This window comes from Rhinolophus sinicus, chromosome 1 (assembly GCF_057876585.1).
Source record: "Rhinolophus sinicus isolate RSI-liver-muscle chromosome 1, RSI-T2T, whole genome shotgun sequence".
Lineage (NCBI taxonomy): Eukaryota > Metazoa > Chordata > Mammalia > Chiroptera > Rhinolophidae > Rhinolophus > Rhinolophus sinicus.
In genome coordinates this window covers 113681362-113704132 of record NC_142501.1, presented here as the reverse complement: position 1 = coordinate 113704132, position 22771 = coordinate 113681362, and the positions used below count along the sequence as shown (strand labels likewise).

At 41.4% G+C, this 22771-nt stretch overlaps 1 protein-coding gene and 1 long non-coding RNA gene across 7 annotated transcripts in view; one reads left to right on the top strand and one right to left on the bottom strand.

Annotated features, from left to right (window-relative positions):
- LOC148759210 (ankyrin repeat domain-containing protein 26-like) overlaps positions 1–4713 on the top strand; it is a 35283-nt gene extending 30570 nt beyond the window's left edge. The window contains exons 13-14 of the mRNA XM_088802421.1: positions 2909–2954; positions 4087–4713. Coding sequence (XP_088658547.1) covers positions 2909–2954; positions 4087–4136 — 96 coding nt within the window. The 3' untranslated portion in view covers positions 4137–4713. The remainder of the gene's footprint in view (positions 1–2908; positions 2955–4086) is intronic.
- The window catches only part of LOC148759209 (uncharacterized), a 252241-nt gene that overhangs the window by 228182 nt on the left and 1288 nt on the right, over positions 1–22771 (bottom strand). For 4 of the 6 annotated variants that reach the window (XR_016023062.1, XR_016023054.1, XR_016023053.1 and 1 more), the window contains exon 2: positions 18866–19074. This is a non-coding gene — a long non-coding RNA (uncharacterized LOC148759209). Of the gene's footprint in view, positions 1–11882; positions 12065–15719; positions 16079–18865; positions 19075–22771 lie in introns of those variants that run through there. The other 2 variants (XR_016023056.1, XR_016023060.1) reach the window with 2 other exon arrangements.

Genomic DNA, 22771 nt, shown 5'->3' with positions numbered 1-22771 from the left:
TTTGTAATTTGATGGTATTTTTATGGCCCACTTAATGACAAGCAAAATAGCGTAGGCCTGTGCTAAATGAGGTTTCAACCTTGTTTTTTCATTTAATTTCATCATAACATAGCATAGCAGAGCCAAGTATTTTGAGATAGCCTTTTGGTCGTATAGGATCTCAGTGCTTCGAAGTGCTGACATTGGAATACTGGGTACAAAAGGAAAGTGTATGTCTAATGTTTTGTAAGTTGTTCAGCATGATACGTACTTCAAATGGTCTCTTTAGTCGTCTCCAGAAAAATCAGAAGATGAAAGAGTGTAAATGCAGAAGCTATGCAAGAGAATATGCTTGTGGACATTTTTTCTTTAATTAATTTTTGGTAGGAAAGATGTGTTTAGTTTTTCAGTATTTCTAGATAAACGAGAAATGGTTTATTTTAAACTCAATACCGTTTTTCCAAGTTAGCCACTATCCCCCTGTGGGGCGTTGTTTTGCCCAATCGTGCAAGCCTGATTAAGAGAGATGAAAAAGCGCTACTCCGTCAAGATACAGAGATACGTCTCCCAATCACGACAGAATGCTGGAAAGACTTATGGTCCAGCTGTGATGATGTGAGGTTGGACAGAAGTGTGCTAGGAGATAAAGAGAAATCTCTTTTGTGGTATAAGTTTTGCTTGCTACAGATTACCACAACATGGTTAACGCATTTGTTGGTTGGTATCGGTCAACCAAGTTTTATTTTCAGGAAAAGAAAGGTTCCTTTAAGGAAGAATTTCCTCAGTTCGAGTTTGCTTTCTATCATTAAAGATTTTCTCCTTCAAGTTCTCGGTCCTGTGTTGAGAAATGTTTGTGCTTTATATATTGAGTGTATTGACTGCTATTAATCGGAGTTTTGATATCAGTCTCAGTTTCCTTATTTTTTTTCATGACTTTAAAGCTTCCAATTATTTAGAAAGTTACTATTTTGTTTCTCATGCCTCAGTATTGTTGAACTACATGACAAAGTTTTAGGTATTCATTTTGTCTGAGTCAGAAATTGATGGCAATTTCCTGAATATGAGGAAGTAGCTGGCATGTTACTCTAGCCTCAGTAAGAAGTCCTAAAGCCCATTCCTGGCCCGCAGCTCATTGGTTTTGTGACCTCAGGTGACCTCTGATCTCTCTGAGCTTGATTGCCTGTTATGTACAATTACGGACTTTGACTAAATCAGTGACTTTCTGACTTCAAAAATATTTATTTTTCAGTCTAATACGAGTCTTTAAAAAAAATTTTGAATGAAACTATATGATATAAAATATAGACAAGTAGAGCTGCCTAGCTAACGGAGACATGGAGACTCTGAGATTTTGTGTTCCTGCGGGGTCCCCAGTGGAACCTTAGATTTCTATGGGACAGAGTCTGAGAAGTACCAGTTATGAGAAAACCCTTCTAGTGAAACTCCTTTGAATTAAAGTTCGTGGATACATTCTTTTCCTGTGTATAATTTTCTCACCTGTCTATATTTTTGAGTAATGGAAAGGTATAAATAAACTTGCAGAAGCATTCTCCTTCTGAATATTGGACTACAAGCTACTTCTACTATCTGAACACAATCTTCACCTACAAATAAACATAAAGATAATCGAAGTAAATATCTAGGAAAAGGGCTTTGGGGAAAAGAGAATAACGTTACATTTGCAGTTCCCTAATTCAAGTCACAGAAAAATGTGATTTGCATTTTATATATTGTTGATTAATTGGAATTAAAACTGTTTCATGACAGGCCTGTCCCTTCACCTGGTATTGGGTTGTTGTTTTTACAAGGCCGTCTAGTAATGTTGTCACATTATTCATTTTATAAGCCTTTTCTATGAAGCTATTGACAAAAAGGTGTTATGGAAAACAGTCTCTGCAAATATTGGAAACCATGATGGCCAACAGATTTGTCTTCACCCCTGAATTTGTAAAGGCATTGGGTGTCATATTATCGTTGTCACCACACTGTCTATTACGTTCTGGACATTATTGTAAGCCCCGTTTTGGTCATGTAGTGAGAGGATACCTTTCAGAAGGAAGGATTAAATAAGAAAACTTTAGACTGGGACACTTGCAGTATAGAGTTTGAAATATTCCCATACATTTCGTAATTAAGTAGACTAACTACAACCACTCGAATACTTCAAAAATTGGGCCTCCCTCATTTGTAGAAAGAATACGAATTTACAATTAAATAATTATGTATTCTTTTTGTTGTTACTAATTCTTTAGTCATGAATCAGAAACTAAATTTGAAAACTGGGTCTAGGCCATACTTTCTAAGTCAGATTTCCTGTAATCTTTGTGTCCATACAAATATAAATGTTTCAGTCATAATACAGACAAGAAAATAGTTTTTGTGATTGTTGCAGCCAGCAGAATTTTCACGTGACGTGACAGGGCCACAATCATCATTTTATGTATTTAAGGTTCTATGCTGAGAAATAGCCTAGAACACACCGTAAGATTAATTTTAAAAGTGCAAGAAACCATTAAGATAAAAAATCCATAAAGGAAAAAATCCATTAAAGTTAAAAAAAAAACTGATTAAAGTTTTATAAAGGGCTGTTTTTCTAAGGATTGAAAAGTAATGCTTTCACTGTAAAATATGACTTGTTTGATTCTTTGTAGGAATCAGATCACATCTCATCCTTCTGAAATTGTGTGTATTCAGTAGACCAATTTCAGCTGCACTTTGGTCGGATTAGTCTAAACAGCATCACCTATATATGTTCTCTATTAAATTAAAATGAGTACAAATTTATTTTATTTATGTGATTACTTTTGTGTGTATTTACACAATGCCCAAGCAAGGTCTACTCTTTAAAGGTGTTATGTAAAGGCCACATTCCTACATTAAAGCCTCTTGTTTAACTTAAATACTGTAACTAAGATTTGATTTATTTCAGGAGCAGCAGAAGTTGGTGGAAAGCATAACTAGAGATGTAGAAGAAGGTAGGTGGCCAAAATGTACTGATTCCAGTTAGATATCATTAATTTCTGAAATAAACAATAAAGAGTATGGCATCCTTCTCCATGTTTTGATAATAGATACTACAATAACTATTTTCTCATGCATTGCAAGTGGGAAAGTTGAAAGCATAAACAAGCATTATGAAGAATACATTTCTTCCTCATTTATTCATCACGTGTAGCCTTTCGAAAACCTCAAAGTCCATGTATCTCTTTTTATTTCTGGCCGTCCCCTTCCTTTCCTCTACCACCCATATGGAACTTTTAACTTGCACATTGAAAACTGGGCTTCATCAACCTATCCTGTTTTTGCTAGTGATATAAGGCCCAGTAACCAGGCTCATCTAGTAATACTTAGGCAATTACAGTCCATATAGCTGTCACCTGATCGGTGACATTTAAACCTCCAGTCATTGACTTTGTCATTGGTTTACCTTTTACCTTCAGGAGAAACATCACATACTTTTGCATGGTTAAAACCACCCAAATCAATTTACTTCTTGCCAAATAATTCGGCCTTCTCTCTTGCTACTAACTCTAGTCTGCCCCTTTGCTCTAGCATCTATTGATAGCTAAACTAGACTACTTCTCATTCCATGCTGTTCTTCCCCACTCTAGTCTTTGCATCTGCTTCTTCCTTCTATGTGGCATGCTTTTTCCTTGTCCTTCAGATACGAACATACGTATCACCGCCACCAAAAGGCAGACAATATTGACACAAAGCCAGGAGGTCCCTTCTATGTGTTCCGATAATGCCCTGCTTTATATTTGTATGGTATATGTGACTCTGAATGGAAATGGCCTGTTCACCTGTTTTTCCAGTTTAGAGTAGGTGATGGTTCTGGGGTGGACCATGTCCTCTTCACCTTGTAACTTCAGTGCTTGTTGTACTACCTTAGCACATGCTTGTTGAATAAATGAATGAAGAATGAGACAATCAGAAGCTCTGAAACTTAGCAGGAAGAGCAGTTAACTCAGTGTGCAGCCATGGGCAAGTGATATGTAATAGTAATCTCCTATTGGGTAGTGGAGTCTTCATAGGTTTTTTTCATTCTTCTTAACATGTATACTTACATTTTAGATAAAGAGTATGATTCTTTCTTTTTTTTTCTAGCTGATGCTGAACTTCAATCTGAACACCGTCTACTTTGCTCTAATATCTAGTGATGATCTAGTTTTGAATGCATCACAAGAATATATGTCGTTTTTGAGTAAGAACTATATGATCTGAAATATAAATAGTTCACCTTTACTGGGCTGTTTACATAGCATTTTCCTTCTTTCCCATTAAACATATGGCATGTGAAAATTCTTACTGAAGGAAAATATTTTCGTTTCATATGTGTATATGAAAATCTATATAGTATTCAAACTGTGTTTCTTGGCGTCTAACTAGCTTTGGAGCAGATTTTGTGGATGAAAACAAGCAGTGTTAAGTTTTACATACTCATGCTGCCCAAATACTAGCTGTTTATCCAACACCCAAACAACCAAGTTGTCATTAATACTGCAGTGGTGTAAACTGATAGCTATTTTTCAATTTTCCAATATTTATCACTGTGTATGAACCTAAAAATTTTCACAGACATCATTTTGATATCTGCTGTTATGGTTACGATCAATGTTTGGATGTATTACAATTGTTATAGTGCCATAAATCTGATTATATTAATATATAATTTTAAACACAGATTCATAAAGCTGTCCTCTTACAGAAATAAAATTTGTCTAAGGTTTTTCACCTTTTCTAGTCATTGATTTATCGATTTGTTTTTTGGAAACAGTCTTAAAATTAAGAAGCTTCTGGTTACGCCGACTTGGCAGAAATGTCACACAAGTGATGCTGAGTTCTTCCCAGTGCAGCAAATCTGGAGGCACGTGCTGGATTCCGTTACTGGCAATGTTGACTTTGATCGTGTGGTTAAGAAGCGTCGCCGAGTTTGTCCACCATAAGATTACTATTTCCCCTTGGTTATTCCCTTATCTCTTGTGTGCAGATACCCTGAGACTCTGTAAATATATCGTCAATCCTCAAAATCTCACCCACTAGATGGAGCACCCATTGATGACTCTTGCTGAATCAATGCCTTGATGGTTGCCAAATGATTATAGTATGATTCTGTCATCCCTCCTGCATTGATCAATACATCCAACGAAACACGCAAACAGATGAGGGAGGAAGGAAAGCTTATTACTTTGGTGCTTAAATGCTCCTGATTTGCCCAGTGGTAGCCATTTCAAGCTCACAGCATATCTTTTTGACCTGTCCCCATTATTCTTTGAGCACATCCTTCCTCTCTCGACAAGTTGTTCCAAGCTCATCTTGCAGTTGTCCGCCCCAGCCCTGCCATCGGACATTTTCTATAGAAGCCCTGAATCCTCTTAGGGGGGAGAGTGACATCGGGAGACCTGGATCTGGACACCAGATGCGGTGGGTATGCATGTTGCTAGTGGTTGTCGTTGCTCTCGGGCTCCCTCAGTGAACAACAGGGATTATGTGTGTTAACAGAAATGCACGCATACACGCACACGTGGGTTCAATATCAAATATAATGAAAACTATGAATTCCTACCAATTCTTCTAATTCCAGTCAAATTCCACAGGGATCATTCCACAGGGTTTTTTCTTCACTCTCTGTTAAGTCCCTTTTATGGCAGTAAGGTGGCTCCCATCATCTGTATCTTATTTGTTTCATCTCCTTGCTGTGCCCACGCACATGTCCTCCTCACTGCCTTGGATTCCAACGCCCCACATTGAGTGGTGACCACTGTTGATCCCACTGTCTGCCCTCGCCCTCTCCCAGTGTGTCCCCCCAGTGTTTCTTACTTACATCTCAGAACTTCCATATGGGGTAGTTTTTCTTCTGTTTGTAGTGGACATCCTTTAGAATTTTCATCAGTGAGAAATGCCTGGTGGTGAATCTCTGTTTTTATTTTGTCTGAGTGTTGGCACATATTTTCACTTCGTAGAGAATTCCACGTTGGTACTTAGTGTCTTTGATGATATGGAAGATGACATTCTGTTGCACTTTGGCTTCCATAATTGCTGTTGAGTAATTGGTTCTCCAACTGTTCGTTTTTTGAACATAATCTATTCCACACCCTGCCCCTGTCCCCACAATCTTTGGTTGCTTTTAAGGTTTTACTCTTTGCTTTTTTGTTCATGAATCAGGAAAAAAGTAATCAGAGACTGTTGCTATTGTAGTGCCAGGCCATTGGGGTTCATGCCCTGACAAGTTTGCAATGGCCTATTTGTGCCCGGTGAGCGTGGAGACTTTTGTTTTCTTTCTGACCTCCCATGACCCCTGCAAACGCTTTCCGTCTTAGGCTGTGTATTTTGACCTTGGTGACCACTGTAATTCCTGGCCACACTGAGCCCGGGGAAGTGGTGGTCGTTATGCAGCCAGATGCTGTGACACGTGCTGGTCTTTCCTGCTGGTGTTTGCTCACGGTGCCCAGAGGGCTGGCTTTAGAATTTGGATGACTGCAGTTTTATCTTGAACTGCACTCCTGTTTAACAAGCTTCACAGGTTCTCTGCAGACGGTGTGCCATCGGGGCCTAAGTAACAAGTGCAGCCGGGGCATGGATTCACTTATAAGGACAGGAGGATAATTATTGCTGCTTTTACAATCTGAATTTTCAACCACGTGTGCAGGCCAGACATTTAGTGCAATAAATTCCTTGTGCCTTGTGTGCTGCTAAGAAGAAATATTGTGTAACTGAGGTTTAAACTGTGTGTACTGATTGTTCTCTTTTGGTGGTGTTTAAACTGAATAACAAGCAAGGGGGGAATCTATGCACAGGCCAACCCATGGATACACATTATTTAAAAACAGCCTTTTAGGAGTCATTCATTCCCCACTTTGTAGTTTCAAGTTGGACACGGATTTGTTAATTTAGATAAAGTCTGATCTTGATTTTAGACATCTGAGACCTAACGTGTGGCTTTGACCATAGAAAGGTGGTAGAATTTTATTAACAACAAACAGAAAGATGGGGTCCTTATTGATAAAAGAAAAAACAAAAACATGGCACATTCTTGGTTTGAGGGAAGAGATCATTTCAGTGAAGCTGCAATAGCCCCAGCGCCCCAAAAGCCACTCAGGATTCCTGCACCTGGAGGGCTTGGTCTCAAGGTATCAGCTCTTCTTCCGAGGACAGGAGAAAACGGGGTGGCTTGACAAGTGTGCTGCAACCTTCCTATAAGAATAGGTGCAATAGAATAATAACAGAATAAAGAAATCCAGGTTGATTTCGCCAGAGGAAGTGAAAGATTTCCTCAGGAGGAAGGTTGAGAATTTGAGGGTCAGACTCAACAGATGTGAAGGAGAGCTGAGCTCCGTAGGTCAGGGGAGGCAGATGTGGGTGATCTCCCTGCTCTCACAGAGGGTTTCAGGAAAGGGGTGGTGCTTTCATTGTTACTAGATCGGAAAGGGTGACTGTACCCCAGAAACTTCAGACAGGAAGGGATGCAGGATCTCAGCTGACTAGAGTGACCCCTGAGAGGGTGTGTCTAAAAGCTGCAGAAGACTTTCTAGGAAGAACAAGGAGGACCCTCCAGGCGAATATTGGGACAGCAGTATGAATTGGTTACCAAATATCAGGGCAGGTTGGAGAGGGGAAGTCGAGTCACATCAGTGTAAAAACTCAAAAATTAGTGAGTGGCTGTTAAGGTGACCACGTATTGTATGTTGTACCATGGGAAAACGTGCCCAAGAAATCATGGTTAGGATTTGTGGTAAAGCACAGAAAAGATGAGCTATGTTGGAGGGAGGGTGGAAGGAAAGACCATATACTATTGACTGATTTTGTAATAGTCGTTGGTCTGATGGAAGGATCTCTTCTGGGAAGGATTATGTAACCCAGGCAAGTTGAATGTGGACAAGATTTCTTTAGACAGCAGATGCTTTTGGCAGACCCAAAACTTGCTGTTTTCACATAGCTCACCATGGAAAACTTCATAAAACAAAATCTAGAGGAACATATTAGAAAAACATCTAGAGCAAATAGCAATGGGACAGAAAAGGGAAGTATTCAGATTTGGCAAATAGCATGGCCCTACTTGGTAGAGAAGGAAAGAAACTTCTGAGGTAAGTTAATCAGCTATGTCTTCCTGAAACTCGTAGAGAAAATTAAAATAATAGAAGCATATAGCATAAGCAGTGGATAGAAATGATACACATAGCCAGTAACGTCCTAAACCAGAGGAAAAGCCTCTCTGGACTAGTAATGACACAGATGGCCACTAGGGGCAAACTTCATCAAGAGCAACTTCTGTTTTCTCATGATGAGGTGTTTTTTATTATTAGTTTCAGGTGTACAACACAACATAATGATTAGACATTGACACACCTCACAAAGTGATAAACCCAAGTAGTCTACCACCCATCTGACACCATACATAGCTATTACAGTGCCATTGGCTATATTCCCTATGCTGTACTGTACATCCTGTGAATACATATATATATATACATATATATATATATATGTATATGTATATATATATATATATATATATATATATATATATATATACACACACATATATGGCATATATCTATATATGGAGATGTAGCTATATGGCAAAAAAATGTATACATATTTTAAGAAAGGAAAGAATTATTAAAAATGGAAAACTCAATATATACCAATAACAAAAGAGGAATGCAAGTCACATTTGAATTATGCAATTACAAGAGGTGCTCAAAGTGGTTACCATCAGCATCCATACACTTCTGATGATGGTGAACTAATACTTGAGCATATATAACAGTTCTTAAAATGTGTATACGTTTTTTTGGCCCTCCTGTGTGTGTGTGTGTGTGTGTGTGTGTGTGTGTGTGTGTGTATAATATATATATATATAAATATATTATATATATAATATACATTCTATATACATATATATACATCTACATATATACATACATATATATATATATATATATATATATATATAGAGAGAGAGAGAGAGAGAGAGAGAGAGAGAGAGAATGAATGGCGCTGCCGAGTGCTATCCAATGGGAAGGCAGGCATCTTCAATATGGGAAGCGACGCGTCAAACCTTAATAACGGTGACAAGTTTCAACTTGTTTAGTGCAGTCATTCAGGTGTAAGCTACAGTTAAGAAGAGAAGGTATGCTTTAAAGTATGCCATAAATCATCCTCCATCATGATAACGCTCCGTGTCACACATTGCTTCTGATATATGGCAATTTCTGTCAAATAAAAACATTATGGTGTGTCCTCACTCACCTAATTCACCGGATCTGGCACCATGTGACTTCTGGCTCGTCCCGAGAGTCAAACTAATTCAGGACATGGAGGCAGCCAGGAAAGCGCAACTAAAGACACTCGTGAAAGAGGACTTCCAGAACTGCTTCAGAAAGTGGCAAGAATGCTGGGATAAGTGTGTTCAAAGTGAGAGGGAGTATTTTGTGAGGGATTAATGGCAATGCATCTTTCACTGTAATACGTTTTTTTAATTTAAACATTCACCGAATGTTTTGATCACACCTCGTGTATACATATGGACATATATGATATATATATATATATATATATATATATATATATATATATATATATATATATATATATATATTACATATATCTCAGGCTTGAGATACAAGTTCCTTTCGAGCAGGAACTGAGTCTCTTTATATTTACTATGTCCCACATCACCAAGTACAATGTTAAGGCACCAGAAATGTGTGTTGAATTAATGTGTTCAGGAGAGAGGGAGTAAGTAAATGAATAAATGAAAAAATGAATGAATGGAGAAGTGAGCTTCAAGTCCTCTCTGATTGACCAATCTGCCTTTGCTCAGGGCAATATTTCTCTAAAAGAGGTCCTTCGCTCTTCTGCATTGAAGTCATCTGAAATGATTGTTTAACATTCAAATTCCTAGGCTCTACCCCCAATCTCTACTCAGACAGTGTGAAGTTTGGGCCGAGGAATCTGCATCTTAACCTGAACCTCAGGTGATTCTGATGGGGTAGTTAGGTAGATAGTAACGAGCAGGACAAAGAGAGACTTAGCCCCAGTTAGAAAACGCTTTGCTGCAGCTCCTACTTGGGTCAAGGCTTCTTGCAGCTGCCCAGCAGGATTCCAGGTTTGCACATACCTCTAAATCAAAGAGATACGTTGTTAAAAGTCAGAGAAAGGAGGAGGACATCCTGCTTATCCAAGTACACATCCTATTCGTGAGGACAACAAATACCTTACTAGCCCAGCAGAAGAACGAGGTACAATGTCATTCCTGGTAACAATTCTTTAGCACACAAATTTAACAGCCACTGGTTTATCGGAGTATGTTTAGGAGATCTTTTTTGAATGATTAATTGGAATAACGTGGACTAAGCACCACTCCCTTCCAAAGATTTTATAATTCAGCTCAAACTTTTAACAACCTGGATGGCATACTCTTTGAGTAAGAAATCAAGTCTCCTGGAAGAAAGGAACTTCTAGTTTTTTGGCACCCAATGTTGGAAGTTACTTGGAATTGAAGTAAATTGCAAAGCCTATAACATTTGTATATTGTTATGCATTATCTATTCGTCCTGTAGCATTGGTTCACTTAGGAGTTTTATAACTTGCAGGGAACCCTGAGAGAAGCAACATTCTCAGGAAGAATCTATGGTAGCTTCTTAGTCTCGTCTTCAGTGGTCACCTGTGTGTGCTCACGAGAATACGTCATTAGTGCTCTCCTTTGTGTTCCTTTTTGAAATGTCTCTGGATGGGTGGCATAGGACACAGGGAACTTTTTCCAAATTATGTCGATGGTCACGCTCTGGAAGCAGCTTCTAAACTGAGCAAGAGATCCTTTAACTGCAGCCGGCAGAAAATCTCTCTGGGCATCTTCCACCTTATCGGTTCTTTTAATGGGAGATTCTAAAAGTGTAACAAACAGAAGGTGAACCCAGTAGGTCTACCATTCCAACTCAACTTTGCTTTTTTCTTGTCTCCTTTCCACAGTAGGGTGCTTCCTCTGTGAGTACCTAAAGCTTTGACTTCCACCTTCCCCAACAGGTACCACATGCAGTTTGTGAGCACTAGACTTTTAAGTCCCTTGACACAAAGAATTCCACTGAATTGGTTCTAAATGATTTGGTGTCTTTTCCCCTCATCCTCCACTTATATGGTATTCACTGAAATTCCATTCACTATTATGAGGACTACAAGAAACAGAGGACTAGGACCCCTTCTTCTGGAGTTCCCCATATTAATACTTTTCACCCAAGTTCCAAGTCTCATGTTCACTTGAGCTCTCCTCTCTCTCTCTCATCTTCTCCAACTTTTTAATTATCTTCATAGGTTTTTCTAGAATACTTTCTGGTCACCTTTTCTTGAAGAATTTTTCATCACTTCCGTTCTTTGCTGTTTCATTTCAGAAACGCGTGCGCACTCACGTGCACACACACTGTCGAGCAGGAGACCCTGCTCGCCGCCCCATTTTTCAGGCGGGGCGGCCTGCGGGGTCTCTGCTCCCGCTCCCCACACAAAAACGCAGGATACAGTGAGGCCAAAAAGGAACTCCCACGGAGCCATAGGTAGGGGAGTCATACCACTATGGTCTCACTGGAGGCTGGGCCCACTGGACGCGCGACCTGCCGTCCGCCTTTCCGCCAACCGACCGACCGACGACTCTCCTCCACTCTCTTGACTCTGTTCCTCTCCTCTCTTCCGCTCTTCTCGGCTCTCCTCTTCCGCTCTCTTCGGCTCTGCTCAGCTCCTCGGCAATCCTCGGCAGTCCTCGGCTCTCCTCCGTAGCCGTAGCAGTTATACCAGCGGCCAATCGGCTAACAGGCCACAGCCGATGGCCAATCAGCCACAGCCCACGGCCATCCACCACCCGAGCCAGCACCCCTTCACGTGAGGCCGAGAGCCTGTAAACTACTCTCTGGGGCTCTGGCCCCTCCCCCCCCACAAACACACACACACAATTTCCTGTGCTAACTCTGTGTCTAGGTGCCGTTTTACTGGGAAGTCTGTGTTTGACCTACCTTTCCATTATTCTACAATATACCACGTGCGAGGAGAAGCAACTATTTTCTTGTCCACTTCTTATTCTGGTCCACATGTCACACTAAAATGGAGCAAAAGAAAGGGTCTCAGCCAATATGAGTGCTTTCCTTTGGCGCCTTCTACCGGACACAGATAGTCACAGGCTGAGAAAATCAGATTAGACTTAATGAGCATCAGGAGGCCCACTGCATACCTGGAACTATTCTCAACAAATTGTTTCCTGCTGGAAAAATGCTTTATATCACTTCATGACAAATCTCTCCCAACTTCTAATGAGTATCTCAGAAGCAAAGGGGTCTTTCCTGCTACTTCCTTTCCATTTCCTTTGCAGTTTCATGAAGTGCCTGTTTTCTTTAGTCAAACAAGTCATGAGATTTACGGGGCCCTGTGACAACCAGCAAAAAACAATTAGAAAACCAAAGCCACATTTTGTCATTGTAACTAGCATCCAGCATAGTGACTAGCGGTCTGGAATTGGTTTGTTTTGTTTGTTTTGTTTTTGTGGCTTTTTGAATGAAATAATAAACAATATTTGAAGTGGAATATATGACACACAGATGTCTTTCTTTTAAGGAGAGAGACTTCTAGACTTGCCAGTCTGGGTGAGTAATGATTAATAAACTCCTGACTAAGAACTGTTTTCCCACCTCCAAAGTATTGAATCTGTTTAGACTAATGGGGAAAACACTGAAAAGAAAAATCAATAACAAACTCCTGCAAGAAGGAGTAAGGATTTTGTATTATAGGTTCTCCATGAAACTCAGGCTAAAACTGAAGAAATATTAGACTATTTCAACATTCTTCTTAAAATTGATCATTAAAATATTTGCCCAGTGTCACGGTTAATTTGGCTAGGACAGAATGCCAAGTTGTATGGTCACACACCAATCTGGATGTTTTTGTGAAGGTATATTTTAGATGTGATTAATATTTAAATCAGTACCTTTGAGTAAAGCTTACTACCCTTCATAATGCGGTGGGCCTCGTCCAGTTGAAGGCCCTAAGAGCAAAGACTGAAGTTTCCCAAAATGGAAGGAATTTTCTTCAAGACCGAAGCATAAAATCCTGCCTGTGTTTCCAGCCTGCTCCCTGTGTGATTCAGACTCAAGACTGCAACATCAAGTCTTACCTAAATGTCCAGCCTGCCAGCCTACCCTACTGATGATAGATAGATAGATAGATAGATAGATAGATAGATAGATGATGGATAGATAGATAGAAGATAGACAGACAGACAGACAGACACACAGACAGACAGTCTTCTATTGTGTTTTTCCCTTCGGGAGAACTTTGACTAATATACCCAGTACTGCACTTTAATGTATACTCCATATAACTGGATCTCAAACTTTGACACATAGCAGGATACACACCATTTAAATCATTGTCTCTGAGAACACAGCCCAGTGCATCTGTATACTAGATAATAAGTACACTCAGTTTAGAACTATGTGACGTGCATCACACCAGATTTAATGAAGGGCTTTTAGGTGCATGTTATAAGCTTATTATGTATGGCCCAGAAAAAGGGGAAGGAAATAACATTTAATTTACATTTACTAACTTTTAATAAACACCTGCTATGTGCCAGGTAGCAGACTGGGCTCTTCCAAGTATACCACCTTATATCCCATAGAATCCTCTTAAAATTATAGAATAGATGGAATTACCTCAGCAAGGTTAGGTGACCTGCTCAGGACAACCTTTCATGTGTTCATCAGGTATTGCTGAGCAGCTGCTTTTGGTCAGGCACTTTGCGTGGCTCTGGGCCCAGAAAAGTAAACGAGAGACATGGTCTCCTCATGGAGCTAAAATTCTACAGAGTACAACCAATAACAGTCAAGTGAACAAGAAGTGAATAACATTGTAGGGAATGAAAAAATACTGAGAAGGAAATGAGCAGGACGAAGTGACATGGATCCAATGCTACGTCGGTCAGAGAAGGTTAAATGTAAGCTCACTGAGATCTGAAGGAAGTCAAATGAAGAATGAAGGTGGGGGGGTCGGGTGGCATCCTCGGCATTGCTGGACGGGGATGCCATCAGACCTGCTTTTGTATGTTCCAGAAGGAAACTCAAGGCGCCTGACATGGGGATGTCAAGTTTGGTGTAATCAACACATCGATGGGATTTAAAGACAAGGGAATGACAAGATCACCTGGCGAGAGACTCAGAGGGTAGAGCCCGGACGGAGCCCTGAGGACTCCAGCCATTAGAGGGCAATAGGAGGAGTGCCAGCAAGGATGCTGAGTAGAAGGGGCCACTGAAAATGGCAGGAGGAGAACCAGGAGAGATGAGTGTCCCAAAAGCCCAGCTAGTGCGACTGTCTAGGATCCAGATCTGATTCTGCATCCATGCCTTACCATTCCCTGAGTTTTAGCTACATCACTCCAGTTTCTGCCTGCATCATCACTTGACCATCTTCCCTGTGTATGTGCAAGTGTGTCCCCAAATCTCCCTCTGCTTATAAGGATGCCAGTCATCAGATTTAGGGCCCACCCTTATTCAGTATGACCTCCTCTTAACTTGATTACATCTGCGAAGACCCTATTTCCAAATAAGGTCATAAGGGGGTCAGTGTTTCAACATATTTGGGTGAAGGGACACAATTCAGCCCACCACAGAGGGAATAGTAGTTTTCTATTACAAAGTTTCTGTGGATTAGGAGTTCACGCACAGGTAAGATCAGGGTGTCATCGGGCTGAAATCTGGGGCTGTGGTTCTCATCTAAAGATCCTCTTCCAAGTTCACTGGTTGTTGGCATAATCGAATTCCTTGTGGTTGTAGGGCTGAGGTCCCAGTGTTTTTTCTGTCTGTTGGTCAGGGGTCAGCTATATCTTCAAAGTCAGCAGGAGCACATTACTCCGATGCTTCACCTTGTAAAGGCTTGCCTGGTTAAGGCAGGCCCTTCCAGGAATCTGTTTTGATTTGTTCAAAGTCAACTGGTTAGTAATCTAGTCATGGGAATAACATCTCATCATATTTCCAAGTTCCACCCATACGCAAGGGGTGGGAGTCATCTTAGAATTCTGCCTACTACAGAAGAAGCTTCTTTTAACCCCAGGAAGATTTAGAATTAAAGCATGCGTTAAATCTTTAAGAGTTATGTGTTTTGACTTTTTTTTTTTACGTTAAGGAGTGTGCATATTTGGTATTTATGTAGTTGCAATGTTTAAGAAAATTTGCCTAATTGGACCAAGAAGTCAGCCTTATAATTCCCATCTAAAATCATCTAATTGTAATCTGATTGTAAATGTATTTAAGTTGAAACATTCTAGTATCTTCAATGTTAGGAGAATTTAAGAATGAGCCCTTTTCACAGTTACTATATCGTGTCTGAGTTCTTTATACGGTTGAGCTTTTCTGAGTTGAAGGGATGCCATTTCTGACTTCTTCCATCTGCGCAGAGAAATCTGTAATCTTCACTGAGGTTGTAGCTAACTTCTTCAGCCTTGATTAGATTCTTAATTTTTAAAGCTTTTTTTATCCTAATATCTGCTATCTATTTCCTGACCCTAGTCCAGGAGAGTGGGGCCTGGTGGGGCGTGCTCAAGGAAGACTTTCTTTCTTTTTTTAACTTTTATTTATTTTAAGTGTGTTTTTCCAGGACCCATCAGCTCCAAGCCAAGTAGTTGTTTCAATCCAGTTGTGGAGGGCGCAGCTCACAGTGGCCCATGCAGGGATCGAGCCGGCAACTTTGCCATCAAGCATACCGCGCTCTAACCAAGGGAGCTAACCGGCAGCCCCAAAGAAGGCTTTCTTAAGGAAATGATGTTTCATCTGAGACTGGATAGATGAGTCAGTTTGGGCCAGGCAGGAGAAGTGGGGAAGAGCATTTTGCTGACTGACTCACTCATTCTGAGTTCCAGCTCTGGGGCAGCAGCTCGAAAGGCGCCAGGGACACACAGGGAGGAAGCAAATCATCTGGCTGCAGAACGAGAGCCCGAGGGGCAGCCTCCCCACAGCAGAAGCGCTGGCAGAAACCATGGATTCCCCGCTGAGCCCTTCCCTCACCCACTGTCCAGACTCAGGCAGGTGCAACATCTGAGCTTCCACCAGCTTTGATCCTTATGATTCTAGAAGGCGAGTAAGGCAGGTGTTATCCGTTTTTCAGATGAGGACACCGATACTCAGAGAAGTGAAGCAACTATTAAATGGTGGCGAGAGGATCTGAGCCCAAGTCTTGAGACTGCTGGCTGTCTTTCCTGCTTAGTTGCCAAACTCTTAACGATCATTTTTATGGCTTATCATCGAAAAGCTTGTCTTTTTACAAAAAGCATCTATTGCATGAAATAGTATGCAAAAAAATTACTCTATTGTTGCAAATTACTGATTAAGATGTTATCTGTGACAAATGAGGGAAAGTAAAAGAGGAACCCATTCAAATGTCAGAGATCTGGACCTAGAAGAACTGGGAAAGAAAACAGAAGTTTCCCCCCGACCCCCAAAAAACTCATGAATTTTATTTTTTCTTGACCTGAAATCTGCCAGTCACATCTCCCAAGGGTTTCTCTCAACTCCTTGGCTTCCAATGGGCCATTTTTGTGATGTTGGGGAGACAAACAGTCAACTGCCAAAAAACCTGGGAAAGAGTTTTCAGCCTCAGGTGCTGAGGGAAACGCAACGGAGCAACTGACCTGAAACTTAGTCAAAGAGACACTGAAAGTAGGAAAACCACACCTCCAAAACCATCTTGGAGTCTGGGGGCTGTACCCTCCCAAAACTGAATAGATGACAATCAGAATGGGGAGGGGTGGCAGGGCAGAGGAAGTCCACTTTGGATCATACGGAAGAAGTCTAGCTACCCTGAAGCAGCCATGTGCATGGAGTGGGAGGTATACAGGGGGGAAAGAGCCGACGGAGCCCCAGCCCTTTGAGTCTTCCCAGGTTTTGAGATGCCATCTGACTGCCGAAAGAATTCAGTCAAGAACCGCCAAGCAGAGCCCGACTAACTCCCACATTCATGAGCAAAATAATTGTTACTGTTTTCTCAAAAGTTCAGAAATAACAGAAGTAAAACCAACAAATCACCAAAGTAGTGATTAGTACAAGGTTATTGGGTTCACACCAAAAGACAGTTTGCAAAGTAAGAACATTTCAAACCCAAACATGGAATATTGCTATAAATCTCACAGCTTATAGAGTGAGAAAGCAGTGACTGTTCTTCACAGGGATTGGTTATTACATTAGAATTTTCTTAAATGACAGGGAAATAGGTCAGCAGTTACCTCATATCAACCTTGGGAAAGAGTTCAAGTTTTGCTTCTGATTTCCAGAGGCATAAGCAAGAAATGAACCAGGTCAAGTTAGACTTGCAAAATCAGCTAAATTAAGCTTTGCTGGTATGACTAAACTAATTTTATCTGCTCAGGGAATTTTCAAGGTTGGTCTCTGTTTGTTTTTTATTTTAACAGTTTTAAGCCAAAAATTGTGTGGTTGGGAGGGGGGTTGTTATACAGCAATAGATAATTGGACAACTGTTAACCTCCGCCATATCCCAAACACACACACACACACACACACACACACACACACACACACACACACATTTGATAATTAAGAAGCATTTATTGATTGATTTCAATGAGAGAGCCACTGTTCTATGCTCTGTAGCTATAAAGCTGGGGTAGAGATGGGGGTGAGAATCTCAATACGTGATTTCTCCCTAAGTCGCTTACAGAATAGAAAGAAAAAAGATCAAAACAAACAAACAGAACAAAGCCCCATGGGTGCAAGGTTGTAAGCACAGCAATCAAAGCCTGCTAATGTTATTATAGACACACAGGGATGGGGCACCCAACCCAATCTGAAGAATGGCTGGAGGAGGTTTCAGCTGAGCTGAGCCTCAAAGAACAAAAGGATAGAAGCCAGGAACAGAGGAAGGGAATGGAAGTGGGCAGACAGCATGAGAAGGGTAGCAAGGAAAGACATACACGCAGTGTGACAGGGACAACACTGCAAGGTGACTGGAAATGACACGGGTGCGGTGGGCATGAATGCGTAAGCTGGTAGGAGATGGGGATCGAATCTCCCAAGGGCATCTCAGCAGGGTACCAGCATGGTCAGGTCTCAGTTTGGAGCAGACCTCTTTGGCATTGGCTATGGAATGGCTGAGGCAAAAGAAGGTCGGAACAAGATGCACAGGTTGAGAAAGCATCAATGGGAGCTGGGGCCAGTGTGCGTGGGAGCTGGCTTTTATCATCTCACAGAAGACAATTAAGTCCCCAGGAATTTGGGGGAGAGACTGTGAAACCTTGGATAGCTTGAAATCATCCACAGTAGGAATATTTGCTCTACAGAAATTAATAATTGCTGTAAAGCAAGGCTTCCCTCCAGAGCAGGTGGTTAACCATTTACCAGCACATCACTGATGGAAGTAGAAATGCTAATAGATTCCAGAAAAGTTAAGAAGTAACAAGGGGCAAGCCTTGATGATTAATTCACTATGGGGGAAGAGTCAGAGGTGCTTCCAAATTTCTAATGTATACAAATGGGTGAATGTGAATGACGTGAGTTGCGATGGAGAATAGCGAGGAGAAGACAGTTTGGCCAAGATAATGAATTTCGGGGTTGTAACATGTTGATTTTGAGATGCCAGCAAGCAATTGATTGCAGACATCTGAAGCTTGGAGGAGGGTATGCGAAGGCCATGAGGGTCAGTGAGATTGTCCAGGGTGGGGAAGGAGAGCATAGAAGCATTAAGCATTAAAGGGTGCTGAGGGGGAGTGTCAGGAACACAAAGATTTCAGCTATGAGCGAGCTCTCAGATGGGGCATTTGGAGCAGCGGGGAAAGCACAGAGCATGTGATCACAGGTATCAAATGCAGCAGAGAGGGTCAATAAAATAATTCAACGGTAAGTACCTGTAAGTGATGCGTCCCATTTCACCATCTTGAGGTATAAAAAGTGGCATTTCGGGGCCGGCCCGGTGGCTCAGGTGCTTAGAGCTCCATGCTCCTAACTCCGAAGGCTGCCGGTTCAATTCCCACACGGGCCAGTGGGCTCTCAGCCACAAGGTTGCCAGTTCAATCCCTCAAGTCCGGCAAGGGATGGTGGGCTCTGCCCCCTGCAACTAAGATTGAACACGGCACATTGAGCTGAGCTGCCACTGAGCTCCCGGATGGCTCAGTTGGTTGGAATGCGTCCTCTGAACCACAAGGTTGCCGGTTCGACTCCTGCAAAGGATGGTGGGCTGTGCCCCCTGCAACTAGAAAAATGGCAACTGGACCTGCAGCTGAGCTGTGCCCTCACAACTAAGACTGAAAAAGGACAACAACTTGACTTGGGGAAAAAAAAAAAAAAAAAAAGGTCTGGAAGTACACAGTGTTCCCCAATAAAGTTCTGTTCCCCTTCTCCAATAAAATCTTTAAAAAAAAAAAAAGTGGCATTTCTTTAGTATTCAAACACCCAATCCTCTAATTATCAACCACCCATCCTAACATTCTTAGGGTTTCTACCTCATATAAAGTCAGACATGCTTACACGGTGTAGATATCTGTTCCAGAAAATGAATATATTACATCTATTACCGTGTTTCCCCGAAAATAAGACCTATCCAGACAATAAGCTCTAATGCATCTTTTGGAGTAAAAATTAATATAAGACCCGGTCTTATTTTACTATACTATAAGACCAGGTCTTATCTAACATAATATAAGACTGGATCTTATATTAATTTTTACTCCAAGAGACGCATTATCGCTGATTAACCGGCTAGGTCTTATTTTCAGGGAAACACGGTAGTTCTGTTTCTCTGAAGAACCCTGACTAATACAAACAAAAAGCCTAAACTGAAATTAAGTTAATTTGGTGACTACTGAAATAGGACACCAAACACAATGAACCAAAAGGAATTCACGTTTTTTTTAGAGCTAGACGGAAGCTAAGAGTTCACCTGTCCTGGCCTCTTTACCTCCCTGATAGAGAGGTAAGTCCCAGGGTACTCTGCCCCTTCCTGCGTCTCAGGCTGGGCCCAGGTAGCCTGACACCCAGGCCTGTGTCCCCCACTCCACCAGGGACTTCTGAGAAGAGAGATGTCTCATTGTGGAAAAAATAAATGAGATGGAAAACAGACAAATCACGTGTGTGTCAACACTGACAGGTGAATTATTTAATTAGAAGCAAGAACCTATGCAGAAAATGAAGTACTGAGACTATTTCTCACTCCTCAAACATACATAGAAGATAATGACAATACTTTTCAGACCATGACAAAGAATTGTGATATCATGATTATTTTTCCAAATCACTGGCTCTGGCTAATTAAGACTTTAACAGAAAATTTTGCTCCAAGAACTCAACAGTTTTACAGCAAAACAGGGAAACAAAGATTTAATGTTAACTCCATGTTCTGCCTTGATTTGATAGAAAGATGGCAGGCACTAAGACAGCTTCTCTGTATACGCAATGGGAAAGGAGTAGGAAGCCATTAATAAGTAGTATTATTACTATGGTATTCCTATTTAATATTCACAGAGGACCAACAATCCCCTAAAGGATAAATACCCAACTCCTTCCCAATGAGTTTATTGTTTCATGATTTAGGGACATAGGATGAAGGAGAGGAACAAGGACCACACACACACACACACACACAAACACACACTCTCTGGCGTTTCATAAAGCGGTGCCATTTTCCCTGGGATTCAAGATACTTGGCTGAATCTGCTGCAAATTGGCGGCAGTTGAGAGTCTACTCCCAGAGCCTCTTTCTGATGGAGGCCTCGACTATACACCTCACTCCTCATACTGTACAGGCAGATGCTGCATATCAGTAAGAGGAAATCAGTCTGAGTCCCTCTTTCCAATTCATTTAGGTGTATATCTAGAAGTGGGATTGCTGGCTCATGTGGTAATTCTGTTGAACTTTTCGAGGAACCCATCCTCAGAATATTTGGAGTCAATGGTGAACTGAATCTAAAGCTCAAAGGAAGCCCAGACCAGCTCAGCTACTGAGTAGATGTTGGCCCAACAGGAGAAGGGACATATCCTTTCTGGGACAATATGATTATTTACCTCAGGCTCTAATGTTCTTTTTGGTGTTTTTCTGCAACTCGACTGAAGTATAATTTACATGCCACAAAATTCATCCATTATAACTGTAAACTCAGTGATTTTAATTACACTAATAGTTGTGCAGTCATTACAATCCAGTTTTAGAATATTTTCATCACCCCAAAAATACCCTCGAGCTTGTTTGCAGTCAAAGCTACTCCCAGCACCAGCCAAGCCCAGGTCTGCTTTCTGTCTCTCTGTTTCCCTTTTCCAGACATTTCATATATATATATATACAATCATGGTCTAGGTAGATCTTTTGGATCTGGTGTCCCAAGTATGAATATTAGTTTACTAGCTCAGATGTACATAAAAATATTACATAGCTTTACTTTCCACTCAGCCCGTGCCAGGAGGGATGTAGGGAGATCCACTGTCAGGCATCACTGCGGCCTGGAGTGGAGGTTCTCCTTCTCTAGGGTCTTGCAAAAATCTAGAAGGGCCTTCAGTACCATTGGAATCAGGACCACTTGTTCTTCAGCCCATTCATCTTGCTGCTGATACCCTCATTACCCAACACAAGGGTTCTTCTAAGGAGAAGGCAGGCTGCTCTATTATTTCCAGTGACAAGTGTGGACTCCAGAATCTGCCAAAACTGTGGGGCCAGGTTCTCTAGATCTAATAGATGCATCACACAGCTGTGTGACACCAAGAGCTTGCCTGGTGCGGCAGGGGCTCAGGAGACCACCAATCCCCACCCCTTCCACTCTAGAGTAGTCATTCTTCTCTCCAACTGCTGAAAAGCCCCCTACCCCATCCAGCCTATCTCCCCTTTCCCCACCATGACACCTGGGATATATAAGGTGTTTAGTGAGAATGAGCTCTCTCAAAAGGATGGTGCAAATGCCCTTGAAGTAGGAAACACAGGGATTAGCTGCCTTCTTCAAACAGAAGGAGCTAGGGGGTGGGGAGGAGCACAGAGATCATTTACATAAACGAAGGAGTACCTCCCTAAATACCCTACCACAAAACCACATCAGCAAACAGCTAAAAGCAAGGTACAGTTTCAGTTTTCTTAGGGGCACTTAGAGTCCATCTACTCGTGGAAGTGTGACAGAGGAATGAGGTACCGCCTGGACTAGTCAGGCTGAGAAACAAAGCCGGCTCTAACACTAGCAATCTAATAATACAATTAACACTGCACCAGGCATTGTTCTGAGCATTTTACATGCATTCTTCCTTTAATCCTCACCAGGACACGAGGCAGTAGGTGCTGTAGATTTCAAGCCTTTGCAGCAAGCTCTGATTCAGAATTCAGAATTGTTTGGATGTTAGCAAGGTAACACATGCCTGTAATTTATATAACATAACTCCCCAAGAGGATCTGAAGCACTTCTCATACAAACTAGTCAATGTGCCTTCAGGGAAACAAATAATCACAAGTGGTCTAAAGCCTGTAAAAGGCTTTATGTACATCAGTTTAGGCCAGGTTTTGTCTTTAAGTGAATTAAGAAAGGGTTTGGTTCTCGGAACTTTTTGTTATTAGGGATCCGTAGTCCTGCCCCCATTTTACAGAGAGCGAATGAGGCACAGCACCAGCGTGTAATTTGTCCAAGGTCACATAGCTGCATAGTAAGAAGTGGTGGAGGTGCTCAATGCCTCAGAGGCCCTTCCTGCTGGGAGCAAGTAGGTGGAGAGAAAATTCCCTTGACCACTTTCTGTACCAGAAACTCATCCCCAACCTTCCCACTCTGTAGCATGGGCAGCATTGCATA